The sequence below is a fragment of the Myodes glareolus genome, chromosome 7 (genome assembly GCF_982192425.1).
Source record: "Myodes glareolus chromosome 7, mMyoGla1.1, whole genome shotgun sequence".
NCBI lineage: Eukaryota > Metazoa > Chordata > Mammalia > Rodentia > Cricetidae > Myodes > Myodes glareolus.
The window spans coordinates 73,122,223-73,142,289 of record NC_142032.1 but is presented as its reverse complement, the minus strand read 5'-3'; the positions used below and the strand labels follow the sequence as shown (position 1 = coordinate 73,142,289).

Here is a 20,067-nt window from a genome sequence, read left to right as displayed (position 1 = left end):
TAAAGACACTGATACCACTATCAGCTTCTGGCTCAGGTGTGCGTGTACGCGTGCGCACACACACACACACACACACACACACACACACACACACACACACACGGGGCAGGGTGGGAGGTTGCTAGCTGTGAGGTAGGACGGAGGCATAGGTTCCTGACTTCAGTACTAAATGATTTAATTCTAAACACTTTCTATGCATGACTTATTTAATTTTCAGAACCCCCCCCATGAGTTAGGTACTTTTTAAATTTCCATTTTATTGATGATGAAACAGAATCAGAAAATTAATCACATTGCCACGAACTGTGTCACCGTTTAGCCAGGGGAATTGTGCTAGTCGGTTGGGTAGTATCAGGTCTAGATTGGCTTTGGTGGACAGCTGACGCCTCTTCCTTCCTGCTCAGTTAGTGTCTCTAAGTGGAAGAAACTGGAGACCCTCCTTGTTTCTCCTTCTTCACTCTACACAACCAATACACCATGAAATTCTGTTTCTACTTTCAAAATATATGCTAAACTCTTTAGCATCTCCCAGCCACAAGAATTCCATCTCACAGAGTCTTGTTATCATTCTTCCTGGTGATGGCAACTATTGCAAGCTGCCACTTACTTCTCTTACTCTCCTAACATAACTGTCTCTGTGCACAAAACCCCCAAAAAGTTGCTTTGTTGGTGTTCTCTCTGTCTCCCCTTCCTTCCATTCCCCCGTGTGTGTGTGCGTGTGTGCATGTGTATATACATGTGTTCATGTGCGTGCATGTGCACACATGCGTGTGTGTATGCATGTGTGTATACATGTGTTAATGGGGGTGTGTACATGTGTGTATGTGGATGCGTGTGCATGTGTGCGTCTTTCTAGCTATGTAAACTATATATAGAGCCAGGCTAGCCTGTAGTTTAGAGTGAAAGCTAAACTCATGATCCTGCAGGTGCTGGGATTAGATTAAGGCATGCATCACTCAAAGGCTCCCATGTCTCTGACCACTGAGGAAAGCCCTCATCTTGCATTAATCTGCCTCTGACGCTTTGTATAATCCTCGAAATAGACTGGGTTGTCTCCAATTAGGACCTGTCCCAGCTCTTTCTTCAGTACCCAACTTTTCCTATTGTCAGGGCTCAGACAAAACCCCACTCCCACAGAGAGAAGTCCTTTGAATGCACACTGTGAAGAGGCTCCCTCTGTCACATTCTGTATGACCCATCTGGTCTCCTCCCATCTGAGATAGTTTTTCTAGTTTTGCTTTAACCCCTGCCCATCCTCTATCCTGCCTCTCCTCTCTCCTCAGGGAAAGGGGTTAGTGAGAGAGGGCTGCCTTACTTCATCCGAGAGCCAAGAGCAGCACTGGTCAGTAACAGCTTCAAATAGATACCTCTGGGATGAAAGATAGGCATAGGTGTAGTGTTCTGGTGAGAGTCAGCAATCAATAAACAAAGACGGTAACTTCCTCTCAGCCAACACCACTTACCAAGCACAGAATGTTCCATCACCCTTTCAATCCCAGGAGACTCATGGTTTAAAAATAATCAATTCCTAGTAATTAGTAGTAATTAGCTAAGGATCAGTTAGTTGTTTGGTAGATTTTCCATTTATTTCCCTACCACCCATGTGGTCATTATCCTTACATTTCTAATTTCTATATACCATGCATATACATATATACATGTATATCACAGATATATGTTTTACTATCAATCATTTGAAATCTGTAGTACTGTATGTGTGTGTGTGTGTGTGTGTGTGTGTGTGTGTGTATTTATGTTGCCTTGACATGACTTCTAAACTTCATGATTGTAAGAAAGCAATATGCATTAAATAGAAACCATACTTTGGTGCTTTGGATTTGTTTTTTTTGTTACACCATGTAAATTATAATTTTAATTATGTCTGATAACTTTAAATCATGAAGTTGCCAAGACTTTTAAAAACAAAATTGGGAGAGGATGTCCAAATGAGAAAGCTTCCATTTTATGCCATAAGATTGACAAGTGAAAGTAATTTTGATTCAACAGATGCAAGGGAGTGGGGACTTAAACACACACACACACACACACACACACACACACACACACACACACACACACCACACCACACCACACACCACACCGAACCAAACTAAAAAGCAGGTCATTTTGGAAGAATGGAGCACGTCCACTGCCTACCCTCCCAAGGTACCTCTTTGGTCGAAAGACACACATTCACAGCTTGGGAGAGTTTCCAGAATTCAGCTGACTGCATGCTTACAAGACTACCCCACACCTTGTGCTGAGTGCCAGGAGTATAGAAATTAGGATACTGTTGGCATTGTCCTCAAATACTACTCTTTTAAGAAAGAAATGAAATAACACAAATACCCATGATGAGAAGAATCCCACTAAGGGGTGGTGCTTGGGTTTTGAGCTTTATCTTTTCTCAGGACAGTAGCATGGAATAAAACCATTTTTCCTTATACTGGGCAGCCACAGTGAAACACATCAACCAGTCAGCATAGAAAACAGCCAGTATCTACAGGGTGCTGTGTTGTTAAAGTTGGACATTTGATAGATTAGTTGTATGAAATTTGTTTTCCCTATTTTGTGGAGGTATGTGCATGCTCTCATATGTGTGTGTGGACATGTGTGTTTGGACACATATGCACATGCATGTAGAGAACAACCTTAGGTGTCCTTTGTCAGAGTCTGTTGTTGGTTTGGAGTTCCCCTAGTAGACTAGGCTAGCTGGCCAGCAAACCCCAGAGTCCTGCTTATCTCTGCTCTCCAGAGCTGAATGACAACCTACACCACTGCACAAGGCTTTTTATTTAGGATATTTTAGCCCAAGATATTTTGGCTTATGGTCTTTTTCAGGCTTATGATGTAGTCACATCATAAGTCAACATTGGTATATAATAATCTGACATATGCAGTATTTATGATGCATAACAAATTATAGTGTACTATGTTACAACATGTGATATAATTTAATGACATTCTATGACATGATTAATCATGTATAGAAAAGATTAATGGCATTGTACACTGAGGGTCCACTCAGCTCCAAGGGAAGCATGAACTGAGACTGTATCTCAGTTTATGATGTGTTATCATCCTCTTGCTTTGTGCCCAGCAGTGAACAACTTCCCAGAACCAACAAGTGGCCCTAGTTCCTATGGTGACTGACTTACCCTCAGTTCTTCCAAAGAGCCACCTGTAAAGGCTTTAACCTAGAAATTCTTCAAAGCAATCAATTCAGCAAATATTTCTCAGATCCTGTTTAACCCCAGAGCCTGTATTTCACCAGGAATTGATTTCCCATTTTGTATTTCAGACCTATCATATTAGACTAATAAATATGCCTAATAAAAATCACTCAATTGAATTGAATAAGAAATATCTTGATTTATTTGTATCACTAGGTGGTGGAAATCCAGGAACCATATTATTAGGTGAGTGGTTTTTATTATTGTCATAATTGTTACTGCTGCTTTCCCTGGGCATGTATAGTTACCCATCTAATCCAGGAGAGAAGAGGATGAACAAGTAGGTTTTCAGTTGTGCCCTCAAGAGAGTTGTCCTAACTTGCCCTGGATATTGAATTTGTGTGCAAGTGATCTCAAGAATGTCACTGCAATAGATTCAGTAACTGCTTAAAAGATAGCTTATGGTACTTTTATTTTTTGGAAAATATTAGAAAATGTTTTGATTATATAAGTTTTGTAATTGTTCAGTGCAGTTTGACCAGTTGCTCTGGGAGTTCTCACACTCCCTCAATTTTGGCAAATGTCATGTTTTAAATTTTCTTCAGAGGGAGAGTCATTTGCTCAGTCATGATACTAGCCTGTTGTGCTAGTTTGCTATGACATCAACAAAGTATCATTATTTAATGACTGAAACAATGCAGGGTTTTTTTTTGCCTTGTAGTTTTAGAGTTTCTAAATCTAAAATGGGTCTCACTTAGCTACAGGAAAAGCATCATGCAGGCTATGTTTATTCTGGAATGTCTTGAAAAGGCAGATCCATTTCCAGGTTAGTGTTATCCTTGTGACAGAACACCTGACAGAAGCAACTTAAAGGAGGAAGAGTTTCTTTGGGGCCACAGTTTAGAGGTATAGTCATCACGGTGGGAAAGATTCTTAGTTTCTTTCTGTTGCTGTGACAAAGGCAATTTAAAGGAGAAAGGGTTGCTTGTCTCTCAGATCACAGTGTAGTTCATCATGGCATGGAAATCAAGGCAGCAGGAGCAACTGGCTATGTCACAGCAGTAATCAGGAAGCAGAGAGTGATGAGTGCACGCTGCTGCTCAGCTCCCTCTCTTCACTTACACAGTTCAGCATCCCAGCCTAGGGAATGGTGCTACCCAGAGTGGGCAGGTCTTCCCATCTTAATTCACACAATTATGACAACATCTCATAGGCATGCTCATAGGTCCTCCTTCCAGGCAATTCTAGATTCTGTTAAGTTGACAATCAGTAGGGTGACAACAGATAGTTTAGTGACTCCCACACTGCTTTACCTACACACAAGTACAAACCTAGAGACAACATGACACCTACAGACAGAGTGACAACTGTAGACACTAATACAGCACCTACAGGCAGTGTGAGGCCTACAGGTAGTATAAAACCTATTAACAAATCTATAGTAATGGAGCACTGCATAAAATAAGCATAAAAAGCAAATAAGAGATCTTGAAATGCTGTACCATCAGACCAATTCTTAGAGAGAACATAATTATCACAGAAGAACATCGAATACCTGCATTTGGGCTTAAAGCCTAGCAGGGACAGGATAAGGAACATTGATTGATCTAGGGGTTGGAGGATTAGAGGCTAACAGGTAGGTTAGTGTTTCTATCACTTATGCAGTGGGCCTTCAGAATTGAGGCACACTGTACCATGTGAAGTCACAGGGAGCCCTGAATGCCATACTGTCCTTGGATCACCATGAACAATTATTGTTAAATATTTTTTTACTCCAGTTCTGCCTGCTGCCATCTCAACTCAACCATCTCCTAAAGTGAACTCAAGTTCTACTGCATCAGGTAGGATCCCATCACTGTCACTAAATTTACTGCCTTTAAGTTGTGGCGAAGGTTATTATAGGAGACCACCAGCTTTACCCGAGATCATGTGATTTGAGGGGAAGGGGACTAGGGTTGTCTGGACTCAGCACTAGCCAGATTTATGTTTGTCTGTCTGCAATTACTGTCAAAGAACACTGGGACTCAAAGCTTTACATTTCACAAAGAAAAGGTCTAAGATGAAAGGATTCGCCTGTACTAGAGAAAGAGAAAAGACCAAAGAGTCACTTCACACTCTTTGAACTTAGAAAATAAAATAGAGCACCTGGCTAATGTCAAGGAAGAATCTGAAATAGGAAACTTTAATTTCCCCCAAGCTGGTGAGTCACAGGCTCACCTCTTTCCAGTTGTAGTGAACAGGAGTCACTGTTACAGTCCAACTTTATTTATCACTGTGACAGGTGATACTGTCTCATTGTCTATGGAAACTGCCATTTCAATAATTCAAATGTGAGTTGTGTAATTCATAGTGTGTCAGAGCTGCTGAGAATCAGGCCCTTTCTTCTACAGGGTTTGTGTGGTCACCGAGTGTTGACTGAAGTTTCTGTCCTGCCCGGTTTCCACAGTCATTCAATCCCAATAAAACACACAGAGGTCTACATTAATTATAAACTGATTGGCCTATTAGCTCAGGCTTCTTATTAACTCTTATAGCCTATAACTCTTGTCTGTGTTAGCCATGTGGCTTGGTACCTTTTTCAGCAAGGCAGTCATACCTTGCTTACTCTGTGTCTGGCTTCCTCTGTATCTGGGTGAAAACTACTGATTGACCTTTTCCTCTTCCCAGGATTCTCCTGTTCTCATTGTCCCGCCTCTACTTCCTGCCTGGTCGTCCCTCCTATACTTCCAGCTTGGCTACTGGCCAATTAGCATTTTATTAAACAAGTACAAGAAACAAATCTTTGTGGGGTAAAACCATTGTCCCACAGCAACTGAGTACTTGAAAACACAGCTGGTGGGACTGAGTTATTTTGTGTACATCAAGTACTCACAGCATCTTCTGAAGGCTTAGGGAAGTGGGACACTGTTGTTCAGCAGGCATGATTTCTGTAGCAACATGAGAGAGTTCTAAAGACCTAGAGAATGCTAACACTATACTAGGTACTTGGACTTTTGTGAAGGGGGCAGCTCTTGTTAAGCATTCTTGTTGCGCATATACCTGAGACAAAGGGAAACTTGGGGGTGGGAGATAGAATCATTCCCTTAATTATAGCAATGCTTACACAGATGTATTCTGGCTCCAAACTCATCAGTCTGCATACATTGAAAATAGTGCACAAATTATACCTTAATGAAGGTTCTAAAAAAATTACCTAGAGTCTGGGGGAGACGGCTCTGGGTAAGAGCAGTTTCTGTGTAAGCCTCAAGACCTGAATCCAGAACCCTAGCATCCACATAAATATCCAAGCACATTCACACATGCCTATATGGCCCCAGTGCTGTGAGGTGGAGGGAGGGGACAGTGACAGGAGGATCACTGGGTATTCTAACTCCAAGTACAGTGGGAGATCCGGTCTCAAAGGAATAAGGCAGTGAGTGATATAGAAGAACACCAGATGTCCTTCACTGGCCTCTTTACATATGCATGTGCATGCATCTCACACATACAAACACGTACACACACACACACACACACACACACACACACACACCACTATCACACAGACATGCAGAACCTCACAGACACACATACAAACTTTTCAAAAAAAGCATGATAAAGTGTAACATGAGGGGCCAGCTTGTTGGGGTATCTGTCCCGCCCAGTACCTCACAGCTGGCAAGCCCCAAAGGAAAATCACACACAGGACTCCATAAGATTATAAACTGATTGGCTCATTAGGTCAGGCTTCTTGTTAACTCTTATAACATATATTACCCCATTATCCTTATCTATGTTAGCCACATGGGCTCAGTACCTTTCTCAGTGTGACAGCTTACATGTTGCCTCTTCGGTGGTCTGCGCAGGAATGGCAGAGGAACCTCCCTGCTTCCCAGAATTCTCCTGTTCTCATTGCATCACCTCTACTTCCTGTCTGGTTTTCCCACCTATACTGCCTGCCTGGCCAATCAGCATTTTATTAAAATATGATTGACAGAATACAGACAATTCTCCCGCATCAATAAAGAGAATGTCATTAATTACATATTTAAATTATAAGACTTTATGTGCTGAATTGTGTAAGATTACTAAGAAAATTAATTCTACCTGTACCTTTTTTTTTGTCAACTGTGCTGTCAGAAATTTCAGGTTAGAGCTGTGGCTCCTGCCTAGTTCTGTTAAGTGGCATCGTTTTCATCCTCTATGTCCAAAGTTTCCAGTGCGTTTTCTTCTCTGAGTCTCCCAATGATTGCATGAGAGGCCTCTTTGCTTTCTTTTCCAGATGAGGAGATTCATGCCCAAATAGGTTTCATATTGTCCTCAAGTCCCATGAAATGGTAACAGCAACAACCTGACTGAGGTGTCCTAAGACCTTGGTCTCCAAAGCACCATAAGCTACAAACCCCACAAATGTTCTACTTGAGGACGGACCAGGAGCACTGCCGGTTTAGAGACCAAGAGGACCCTTTAAGATGATGGGAGTTGAGAGACAAGGGGATCATCAATGAGCTGAGCCCAAAATGTTCTCACTCTGGCTCTTCTTCTGAAGTCACATGCTCATCACCTATGAAGGACACAGGTCCCAGTATGCCCCCACCATTAGCTCTTATTCCTCTAACAGCCAGAGTGAATCCACTTGTTTTCCTGAGGACATTTTGACATTTTTTGGGGGTGCAGAACTTTAGTCTTTTTCAGTTTAGGTGAGAGAGAGAGAGAGAAGAGAGAGAGAGAGAATGACTAAAATTCTTGACATTCTCATCCGAGTGACTGATGAAGAGTAAATCAGAAAGTGAGAAGCTGTGCCTATTCAGCCCACATCACTAGTGCCACGTCCAGCCTTCTAGACCTGCAGAATGGATGGGCTGCTCTCCAGGGAGGGGACAGATGTACTGCTAAGGGACAAAAGGAGAATGTGTGATGCTCAAAGTCACCTGCAGTGCCACACTTTAACACCAAGGAGGGGGGGGGGTGTCTTCATCTGTTCTGCTCGTTATCTCTTTGTCCCTACACAATGCTTGCCACACGTTAGACACCAAAGAAGTATGTCCTGAACAAATCAAATGTACGCGGAGGAGACAGTCATTTGACTTCTCTTGATGCCCCCCGGGTTTTGGCTCCAAATCCTGCTAGACAGAGGGACATAGAAGTAAATCACTTTGTAAAATGTGAGGAACCTGACTTGTATAATTCCTTCTTTAGAGAGTGCTGTAATGTTTCACATGTGAGCAAGTGGATAAAGAAAGTCGCTTTTGACAAATGTTTTGTGTGTGTTTTAGGATCGCTGGATGGTGGGAAGTCTCCAAGTGTCCTGTCAGGTAAGAGCGGTGCCTCCATCATCAGTTCTGTCATGTGTAGCCTCACCGTCTAGACAGACTGTGGAGCAGACGAGTCACTAGGTTATATAATGTCCTCTGGGGTCACCGAAGACAACCAGTGTTCTCATGGATACCGCGGCTTTTGTAACACTGGTCCAGTTCCTCAGTGACTGCCCAGGGATCGTCATTGGAGTCTATGCCGGGTGAAGAGGAAGGAAACACTTAGGACAGCAGGGTCTTGCTGGGTAGCTTTCTGTCAGCCTTCTGACCTTGGCTCGGGTTTCACTAAAAATCAAGTAGCTTGTGAGTCCAGGTGATGGGTTAAGGTGAGACCAAGCTGTGGTCCTTGTCAGGTCCTAGTGGAACCCTTCTGTGATGCATCCTGCGTTTGTCTCAGAGGAGGACCATCCGTTCTCACGCCCATTTCCGTATCATTCCAGTTCCACCTGTGGTCGACTCAGTGCCCCTTAGTCGAAGGGCGCAGGTGCCCCGGCTCAGCCTCCAAGGTAAGAGAGCGTTCTATGATCCACAGCTGGGGATCGTCAGGAGCTCGAGTGGGAGCGGAAGGGCGGCTGCAGGTTGCTAAAGTGGAGGAGAAAACACCACAGTGGGAGGACTCACCATCCTCTACACCTGGCTATCAGTTGACACCCACCCTACCCCCTGCCCACCCCAGAGGACTTTGGCACCTGCAACCTTTGCAGTCTTGCTCTTCTGGGGAAATGCTGTAAAGTTCAGAACACACACACACACACACACACACACACACACACCACAAACAGATCCCCTCAAAACCTCCCTGTGTCATTACCTAGACGTGTTCAATGCCTATGTTTTATCTTCTTGGTTTCCATTCTTACCAAGAAATGAGTCAGTTCAAGGTGAAGTGGCCAACCCTGTTGGCTAGCTTTCCTAGTTCTGAAATGTGCTCTGCATGCTAGTGGGAGAGAAAAGTAACCAAAAGTAATCCCTAGCTGTGAATTGTGTGTGCCACAATGACAACTGGCCTGGCGAGATATGTCCTATTGGTGCAGTAGCAGCCCAAAGGGCATGGGATTAACCAACCCCTTTCAGATTAGACTTAAAGCCCACCCACCAGATGGAACCCATGCCTAGTACCATTAATAGATAAAATAAGTAAGTAAGTAAGTAAATAAACAGATAAACACATATGTGACTGTCTAGGTCACAGGCTCTAGGGAAAAACTACTATTATTACTATAGCATTAATATTATTATATAGTAATAAACTGACCCCTAAGTTCTTACCTTTATATCTATATGTTAGTATATCTTCCAATCCTCACCAGAGAAGTTTTCTTTTATAGTAGATAACAATACAGAGACCTACAACTTGTCAGTGTGCATAGAATAAGAGACTGTGTAGTGCTTAGCTCTAAATGGAACATCTGTCTCATGCCTCCTCCCCACAAGGTTCCCTGGTCATTGTAGAAGAGGGGATGGAAAGATCATAAGAGCCAGAGGTAGTAGAAAACATCAAAACAGTGACATTGGCTTGACATAGCACTGTTAGTATACACATGGGCTCAGCGGCTTTGAATGCTTACACAAGACCTACATAACACCAATTCAGACACAATCCCAGCACGGATGTGGGAGGGGCTTATGAAGTTCCATCTCTGCCTGAGCAGCTGCTGGTATCTGGTAACTGTTGGGGGTATGGGGGCAGAGTCAGTTTTCTTCAGTAATGTGGTAACTGTGAAGCCACCCCATGCTCCAGGGGATGGACCTACAGCCATACACACAGCCAGCAATAGCTGTGGCCTTCAAAATACACTCTTCTGAGAATGTGAACAGCATGGATTTCAAACTGCTTATTTGAATTTTCGATTACAGTGCGTGCGTGTGTGTGTGTGTGTGTGTGTGTGTGTGTGTGTGTGTGTGTGTGTGTGTATACATGCCATGCTACATGTGTAGAGGACAAAAGAAAACTTTCAGAAGCCAGTTCTTTCCCTTCACCAAGTGAAGCCCGTGGGTTGAGCATAGCTGATCAGACTCAGCAGCAAGCGCCTTTACCCACTGAGTCTGATCATCACCCCACGTGTGCTTATTTGAGAGTAAATGACTATTTTTGTTTTCCAGAATTGTTAGATCATAAACAATACCTTTAACGTCTGTCAAGGGATAACAACAGTTGAAAAGTTGTGTGTGTGTATGATTTCAGAGTGTCTCAAACACTTAATTACCATGAGTCCATCTTAACCCCGCTCCACCCCTTTATCATAGTGCAGTGCTTTCCAAATTTTGTGGCACATCAGGAGCACATGAAGGGCCTAGTATAACATACATCACCGGGTCCTCCCCTCTTGCAGAATATTATTTGAAGATATGTTACATTTGTTTATACTATGGAGCATTTGTTTAATAATGCAAAGATGTTTAGCATTTTTTTGCTGCGTTTGTTTACCTGTGAAGCTGTGTTACTTTGCTTGTCTAAAATACCTGATTGGTCTAGTCAAGGGCTGGACAGCCAATAGCAAGGCAGGAGAAAAGATAGGCTGGGCTGGCAGGCAGAGAGAATAAATGGGAGGGGAAATCTGGGAAGAGGGAATCTAAGAGTGAGAGGAGGAGGAGTCCAGAGGTCAGCCACCCAACTACACAGCAAGGCATGAAGTAAGCAGTAAAGAGAGGTGTATAGGATATAGACAAAAGCCCAGAGGCAAAAGGTAGATGGACTAATTTAAGAATAGCTAGCCAAGCTAAGGCTGGTCATTTATAAGAAAGACTCTGTGTGATTTATCTGGGAATTGGATGGTGAGTCCCCCAAAGAGCTAAAGAGTATCAAAAACAACCAACAACACTACCTTCTGCGTTTCTTAGTAGGTCTAGGGTACCGTGTAATGATTTGTGTCTTGGTTACTGTTCTGTTGCTGTGAAGATCCTCCATGACCAAGGCAACTCTTATAATAAAAGGAAGCATTTGATTGTGCTTTACAGTTTTAGAGGATTTGTCCATGATCTTCATGGTGGGGAGCAGACAGGCATGGCGCTAGAGCAATAGCTGAGGGTTTTATATCTCGATCCAGAGGCATCAGACAGAGGGAGTAAGAGGGAGAAGAGAGGAGAGGAGAGAGAAGGAGAGGGGAGGGGAGGAAAGGAGGAGAGGAGGAGGGAAGGGAAGAGAGGAGAGAGAGACTAGGTCTGGCACAGGATTTGAAAGCTCAAAATCCACTCCCCAGTAGCACACTTCCTCCAACAAGGCCAAACATGCTCCAACAAGGTCACACCCTGTAATTCTTCTAAGTTTCATTCCCTGGTGACTAAGCATTTGAATATATGAACATATTGGGGCCATTCTCATTCAGACCACAGTTTGCCTACCTGATAAGTCTAAGATGTTGACGATGCTGCTCAGTGGGCTATACTTTAAAAATTGCTGTCTTCAAATATAACTTCAAAGGATCAGTCCTCATCCTTACAAATAGAAACAGAAACACCAGCCTCATCATTGTCGTCTTCATCACTATCACCATCAAAGTTGTCATCACCATCATCTTCATCATCATCATCACCATCATCAAAAATGAGTCTCCCCAGTAAGTCAGATGATGTGATTGACTTCCCTGTCTCATGATACATGCTTATGGCTATGCATACGCAGTGCCTAACTGACAGCTGGTGTGTCAAATGCTTTCTAAGATGAAGTGACTGGGAGAAAAAGCTAAGAGAGAAAGGCTTCATTTTGGCACAAAGTTTCAGAAGTGGATGGACTCCCCTGCTTTGGGACTTGCAATAAGGGGCAGGTCGTGGTGGTGGAAGGATGTAGCGGAGCAGGGCTGCTCACCTCACTGTGGCTAGGAAGCCAAAAGCCAGACCGTATAGAACCAGGGGCGTGGAGACCCATCAGTGAAACACTCCCAATGACTTAACTCTTTTAACCGGGTTCTGCCTCCTAGTAGTCCGCTGACAGCTCTAAGCTCATCAATAGATTTATCCACCAAGAAGTTAAACTCCTCAGAGAGAACCACTCCCCTAAAGCCCATTAGTCAAGCAATCTGATTTTAACAAATGAGCCTTTGAGTGGGACATGTTTTTGCATTCAAATCATAGCATTGCAGATTCAAATGAGCCCAGGATTCCACTCATGGCCTTTTTTTTTTTTGGTGTCATGGCCACTGTTCAGATCCAAGGAGCCACTGTCCCTTCCATTCTAGATGACAACAGACTTCTACCTGCCTCCTGTGTCTATGCCCCTTACATTCTAGCCCGGTATTTGCACAAAGGCAATTCCCTTGCATTATGACTCAGCTTTATTGAGCTATAATCTACCTACAGCAAAATTTACCATATGCTTACAGGAGTTGTAATACTTACAGGTATATAAGCTTTCACCACCGTCAAGCTATATAACATTTGTGGCAGAGAGACAGCTCAGGGGTTAAGAAGGATTGCTGCTTTTGTGGAAGACCCAAGATAAAGCATAGCATTTCGTACTAGGGGTCTATTTTTTAAAATTTAAGACAGGCTCTCTCTTCATAGCCTGACTGGCCTAGAACTCTGTACACAACAGGCTGGTAAATGTTGCTGTAGGTAAATTATACCTCAATAGAGATCTGGCTGTCTCTTTCTCTCCTGAATACTGAGATTAAAAGCATGCACTATCACACTCAACTGGGCTGGGATTCTTGTATAATATTTAATGAGTTATTCAGGTAATTCCTGGTGTCTATTCTTTTTATTGGTAATATTAATTCTTTCTTTGTTATTCTAATTCATGCTTTCTTATTTCTAAGCCCTATTTAATTGTATGGAGATGTCAAAATTTATCCACTCATAATTTATGGATATTGAGTTGGTTATTGATTTTCACTGGTATGAAAAAGCCACCATAAACATTCAAGAGTTTGCACATCATTTTCTAGCATGGCTACACCTTTTTAAGTTGCCATAAGAAATGTATAAACGTTACATTTGTTCTGAATCCTTGTCAACACGTTGTACTGTCGTCTATATTTTAAGTTTGACCTTTATGGTATCTCCACAGTCCACTCTAGCAGACTCAGAGCTGGTGGTTCTTGTTTCTGTTCCTACTCCAAAGTCTGGGGTTACAGCATCATCACATACACACTCCTGGATTGATACGTTTTTTTTTTTCAGTGTTTGCATTAGATAAACTTGCCCTTATAAAACTCATTTTATTAATCCAGCAGCATAAGGATCACAGTAGATCTCCCTGGACTAGGAGAGTAAAGCACATGCTAACTACAGTCAGAGAGATGTATCCATGGCAGGATCGGAGATTATTTAAGCAGAGGATGGGATATTCAGGCGATGGGATGTTTGTTGCATCAAATGAATTCTATCAAGCGCTCTCTATCGTTCTGTTCTATAAGGGCCGTTTAGGAAATATCTGTTGTCTCCAAATAATCTATGAGCTCTAATCTAGTCCTGAAGGTCAGGCACTGTCTGTGGTGGTCTGAGGCTATAATTGTCCCCGGATGTCAATGCTGCTTCGTCTTTTCAGAAATATTTAGCTCCTATTTCATGTTTTTGGGGTCACAATGCAAACACTGCTGTAGACCTTCATGTTAATTTTCTTTACTCCCAAGGTGCTGACGGTTCACCAAACAGTGCTCCAGGACTAGACCCCGAGTCATACAAACCATCAGGTTGGTTGTTTTGCATTTCCTCCTGAGGATGTCCCTTTCAGGAGGGAGAGGACAGAGACCTATGTGCTGCGTGCCATTTTAGTCTCTTTTCTGTTGCGGTGATAAAAACATTCTGACCAAAAGCAGTCTCGGGGGAGGGGATTATTTCGAGTTACAGGTTATGGTCTATCACTGCAGGAAGTCAGGGCAGGATATCCAGATGGATCCTGAAGCAGAAATCAAGGTTCCTTGCTTGATCAGGTTCACGCTTAGGCTGCTTTCTTAGATATCCTAGGGCCACTTTCTCTGGGAGTGCTTCCTTTCACCTTTAGGACTTCAGCATCCTCTCTCTCTCCTTCATTCCACCTATAATCGATTTCCCCCCTCCCTGATGAGTATGCATCAGTCCATAAACTGGCCTTCTAATTTCCTGATTTCATGAGAATTCAAGGATAAGCTCATAAAACACATGATTTGAATTCCTTGTGTGTGAATGAGAACATACAACATTTGTCTTTCGGGGGCCTGGGTGGCCTCACCAGGTGTAATTTCCCCATTCCATTGATTTACTCGCTATTTTTATGATTTCCTTAGAGCAGAGTCATGCCCAGTTATGTACACGGAGTACATAGTATGCATCCATTTGTCAATGTGTATCTAGGTTGACTCCATTGCTAGCTATTGGGAACTCAGGGGCAGTGCACATGATGTGCAAGTGACTGTAGCAAGATGCATAACGGTCTCCAAAAAAGGAATGCATGCGGCCAGCAAATACTTCAAAAAGTAGGCACCACCCTTAGCTACCAGGGAAATGCCAATCAAAACTACTTCAAGATCCCACCTCACCCCAGTCAGAACGGCCATCATCGGGGACACAGAGGACAGCAAACGCTGACATGAGTGGGGTCAAATGGGGGCCCGGCACACTGTTGGTGGGAGTGTAAACTACTACAGAAGCTTTAGAAATCACTTTGGAAATTTAAGAAAAAAAAGACAGAAAGAAATAAAAGAAAAAAAAAAGAAACAGAATCACAATATGACCCTATTTTTACTTTTTTTAAAAAACAAACAAACAAACAAGGTCTAGCTCTGTAGCCCAGACTGGCCTGAAACTCCATGGGAAGACCCCACCTGCCTTAGCCTCCCAAGCACTGAGATTACAGGTGTAGAACCTCATCCCAGGCTATCAGTCACGGCCCTAAGAAACTTCCCTCTTAACTTACATTTCTGTATGGCATACTGCTACCCACACGGGAAGTTTCTGCCCCTATTCCATACTGCTCTCTTTCTTATTCCAAATATCCAAATAGAGTCTGACCCAGGTCAGCTGTGCACAAATTCTTCTAGAGTCCATGTGAACAACTCTTGCCATCCTGACCAGGCAGACTCCCTTCCAGGATATGTTACCTCGATCCAGCGCTTCCTTAGGTTACAAGCATAGCAGGTTCTCTAGAAGGGACTCTGGATAAAGAAATGTTTATGTTACCTATTACCATGTAAAGCCACCCCCAAAACACAGAGGTATGAAATAACTCCCCCCTTTTAAACTATTGCTTATGTGTTTGGAAGTTAGCTGGGCAGTGCTGCTGTGTTAGGTCAGAGTTGCTGCCCGTGGCTTTGATTTCCTTGTGCAAGTGGCTCACTGGAAAGTCAGCCGAAGCTGCCAATCCTAGCATTGGCCCCCTTACATGTCTGGAAGCAATATAGCTGCCACTGAAGTGAATACAACAGCCAGCTCCATGTCCTTCACCATCCAGCATGCTCACCTGTGCTTAGTCACATGATGCTCCAGGGTGCCCAGGGCGTAAGCTGTGTCTGCATGCCCTCAAAATCAGGATGAACCAAAGACCCCAAGCACAATGCCAACAGGGAGGACAGAAGCCTAGCTTCTAGCTAGGAGCATCTCATTGTAAAGAGAATAGGGAAATAGAATAACGTCTGTTTCTGCAAAGGACTCTTCACAGTGAAGTTGTCTTGAAACAGGATGTAAATAAGGAAAAGACCATAGGTTCTATGGAACAGACATAGTAGGGTAATTACATAGGCTGCTTTGGGCAGGCAAGGAAAACAAGAAGAGAGACTAGGTGGTAGACAATAGCCATCAGTGGGCTGAGAAGGCACTATTACTCCCTGCCTCCTTTTTCTTCCCCAGGAGGCTGGCTCCCTGTGCGGCTGTCAGGCAACCCTGGGAGATGTGCAGGCCGTGTAGAACTCTTCTACCAGGGAGTCTGGGGGACTGTGTGTGATGACCTCTGGGATCTGCCAGAAGCAAACATCATCTGCAGGCAACTAGGGTGTGGCTGGGCTATCTCTGCTGTGAGCGAAGCTTACTTTGGGGAAGGTTCCGGGAAGATTCTCCTTGACAACGTACATTGCAAGGGACACGAGGATCACCTGGAGGAATGCTCCCACATTGGCTGGTTCTCCCACAACTGTGACCATACTGAAGATGCTGGTGTCATCTGTTCAGGTAAAGCCACATGCCTCTTAGAGCCTAGCCTCGGCCCTTCCAAGAGAACACCCTTCACATCTATCTTAGTTACAGATCTCTGTGCTGTAGCAAAATATTCAAAAAAGTGGAAGGAAGAAAGGATGCGTTTTGACTCCCAATTTGGGGACAAAGTCTGTCATTGTGATGGAAGTGTGAATGAGCTTGTCCCATTGCATATGACATCACAGACCAGACTGGGGAGTGCTTTATACATGTATCCCTTTTATTCAGCCTGGGACCCCTCACCCGGAAGATTGTAGTCTTCCCTCCTCAGCTAAACCTTTCTGGAAACACCCTTGTAGGCATGTCCATAGGTGTCTCCAAGGCGGTTCCAAATCCAGTTATGTTCACAATGAAGATGAACTAATTATTACCTTATGTGTAAAAATAACCACTGAACACGTGCCAGCGGGCCACTGTCTCACTGCAGCTGTTTTCATGTCTCACTGTTGTAGATGCTGACTATGTAACGAGGACACAACCAGGTAGGGAAGATGATGTTTATGTGTGTGGTTCGCTGGAGGCTTGGGAAAGAGGTTCTGCTGGAAACTGGGTTTGTCTTATTCTCTGAGGCAGTGGAGCAGCAGAGAGACAAGACATGTAACCACCTGATTGTCCAAGAGGAGAGTAGACAGTGCCTTCAAGGCCATCGGGCCCAGCCCCCCACCTCCTCTACTGTGCATTCTACACACAGGATAATTGATTCCCCAGACTTCTATAGAACACTTTGCTCAGTCAGTTATGAGGTACATGGAGACAGAGACCAGTGGATGGGTAGGGCACAGTTGAAATGTGAGATCTGGCCAAGGTGCTTCCTTCAAGTGGGGAATGGCTAGGGGAATAGCTAGGGAATGGCTGTCCCAGTGAGGCAGCTCCCGTGTCCACTCCATGTCTCTGCCTTGTTCCTGGTACAGCCTGGCCCCAGAAAATTTCCATCACTATTGGTGATCCTTCAACCTCCCTAGAGTGTCCCATGCCCAGTCTCCCCCTTTTTCATCAGACCTTGAGGTCTCTTACTGGCATGCTCTTAGATAAGACTCAGTCAGAGAGTGAATTAGGAATAAAGCTGGGTGTCCCAAGGTCTGGAAAAGTTTCAGTTGCATCCTCCACTAGCTGTCAACCTTGCCAAGTGGGAATGATTTGATCCAGAAGGAAAATCTGCAATGGATGATGTGAGTTGGGAGTTGATAAAAGGGAGATATTGGGAGCCTGGAGGAGCCCCTGCATCTTTAAGACCAGACTAAGTATCTCTTAGCAACACTGAGTCAAAGGAAAGCTGAATGTGTGCATGATTGTGCTATTGTATATGTGGGTGCACATGCACATATGTATTTATGTTTGTTTGTGTGTGAGAGATGGGGGGAATCTTAAGGCACTGTCTGTCATCTACCTTATTTTTTTGAGACAAGGACTCTTATTGTCCAAGAGCTCAGTGGTTAGGCTAGTATTGCTGGCCAGTGAGCCAACTGTCTCTGCTTCCTTGGCACTAGATTGCAAGTGTGTGTCACTAAGCCCAGCTTTTTGTGCACAGGCTCTTGAGATTAAACTCAAAATCCTGGGCTTGACGAGAGTCATCACTCTGGTCCGCGAAGTGCTATGTCTTCTTTTTCCTACATCCTAGGCTTCCAATCCCAAGAACCTTGGGTTACTGAGACTTTAGGAGCTAGAATTTCATGTCTTTGGTTTTTATTTTAAACCCTTAATTTTACAATGGTCATATTTTTATGTGTGACAAAAGAGTAATACACCAAAGTCTAAAAGAGATCTTTTCAGCTAGAACTGCTTGAGTATTGTACCATACGGCCTTTCAACACTCAGGTCATCCCTCTAGAGACTGGTTCAGCAGTCCTGGAGGGCCTGAGGCACTATGTTTGCCATGAGTTCCTCAATCTTCTCATATACAGCCAGGTGTGCTGTGTCAGCTGTTGGGCCACATGTTCTTTTTTGTGTCTGGCAGAATCCTCATTCGTTGTCATGGATGAAACCATGGTTTCAGGTAAGAACTCAACATCCTCTTTTTTTATGCTCAAGTCTTAAAGATTCTCCAAAGAAACTGTGCCAGAATGTTCCTACCTAGTCTAGGTCACCCCATTGAAATTGTTCTATGTGAAGAATACAAAGAAAAGGCCAGTGTACTTAGGGATACAATTTTATTTCCAGCCACTCAAAGGAGTTCCAAGCAAAGGAAAGGTGACAATTCTTGTGTTCTCCAGTCAGAACACCACGAGTGAAGGTTAGACGTATGACCATTTGTGTAATGATGCTACAGTCTGGACCCACAGTCGTTACTTCAGAAGGGGCCCGCTGTGAAGAGAGTCCTTGCCTTCTCTGCCCCTTGCCCTCCCCTCACACTCCCCTGCACTACACCTTGTTTATAATACACTCTTCTTCCAGTTTTGACTGTTGTCCTGGGTTCTAGACCCTCCAGAGGGCATAGCATAGACTTAGCACCATTTGTTGATACAAAGCTAAAATGACGATGATGCCTAAAGTACCTGGTGGGTACAGCCAGTCACCACACAGCCAGAAAATCTGACAGGATAGACAGTTGGTTACACTGCCATTGAACTAAGTGTTGGAAAAGACAAACAGACAACCAGGTGAAAAACACAGATGGGCGGACAGTGGATGTAAAACGCAATCACTAATAGATGGGTAGATGACTCAGGCCATGTTTTTCTACTAAAAGTATATGTTTAATAGCATCATTTCAAGAAATGGCAGTTGGTGGCTGGCCAGCCGCTTTTATCACCACATGTATGGACGTCCCACACAGCTCAGTCTGAGCTGGCAAAACTGAAGCAGTGCTTTGCTCATTGGCTCTGTGAGATCATGAGATATGCATGGGCAGACATGGCTGACAAAAGTAATGGAACCCACGGCTAAGGAATAACGAGAGAGAAAGATCTGATCCATGTGTGTCTTCTTAGCAGAGAACTAAAAGTTTCCATAGAGATGAGAAGTGTTTCAAACTCAGACACATCTATGCCAATAGCTTAAGTATGGAAGCTACTTTAGACCAATTTATCACTTTAATAATCCTAAGACACACCCACCAAGTGCTGAGCAGCAAAATCTCTTTTTGGAAAAGGTGTAAATTATAAAAGTAGTAAACTGAACAATGATTGCAAAAGGTTCCTTTCTTAGAAGTTCATACAGTGAGTATAGAAAAGTTGCCTTAAATTCACCCCACCCTCACCCTTCTAACTCCTCCCTTGATCCCCAAACCCACCTCTCAAATCTGTGCCATATCCCTATCTGTCTATCACCTATCTATTATCTATCTATCTATCTATCTATCTATCTATCTATCTATCTATCTATCTATCTATCTTCCTATCCACCATCTATCTGTATCTCTACCTATCTGGTCCAGTTAGTATTGCTCATCTGTACAAGGGTTTAGGGCTGATCAGTTGAGAAGAGCAACCTATCAGGGGCCTCATCAGTAAATAATGATGCTCCCTCAGGAGCCCTTGACTGCCTGCTGCCCTTCAGCT

General features: G+C 43.6%; 1 protein-coding gene across 1 annotated transcript in view; it reads left to right on the top strand.

The window, feature by feature from the left end:
• The window catches only part of LOC125413694 (scavenger receptor cysteine-rich domain-containing protein DMBT1), a 104,791-nt gene that overhangs the window by 8,345 nt on the left and 76,379 nt on the right, over positions 1-20,067 (top strand). The window contains exons 4-7 of the mRNA XM_087908694.1: positions 8,908-8,973; positions 14,038-14,097; positions 16,229-16,546; positions 18,525-18,563. Of these exons, the coding sequence (XP_087764820.1) occupies positions 8,908-8,973; positions 14,038-14,097; positions 16,229-16,546; positions 18,525-18,563 (483 nt within the window). The remainder of the gene's footprint in view (positions 1-8,907; positions 8,974-14,037; positions 14,098-16,228; positions 16,547-18,524; positions 18,564-20,067) is intronic.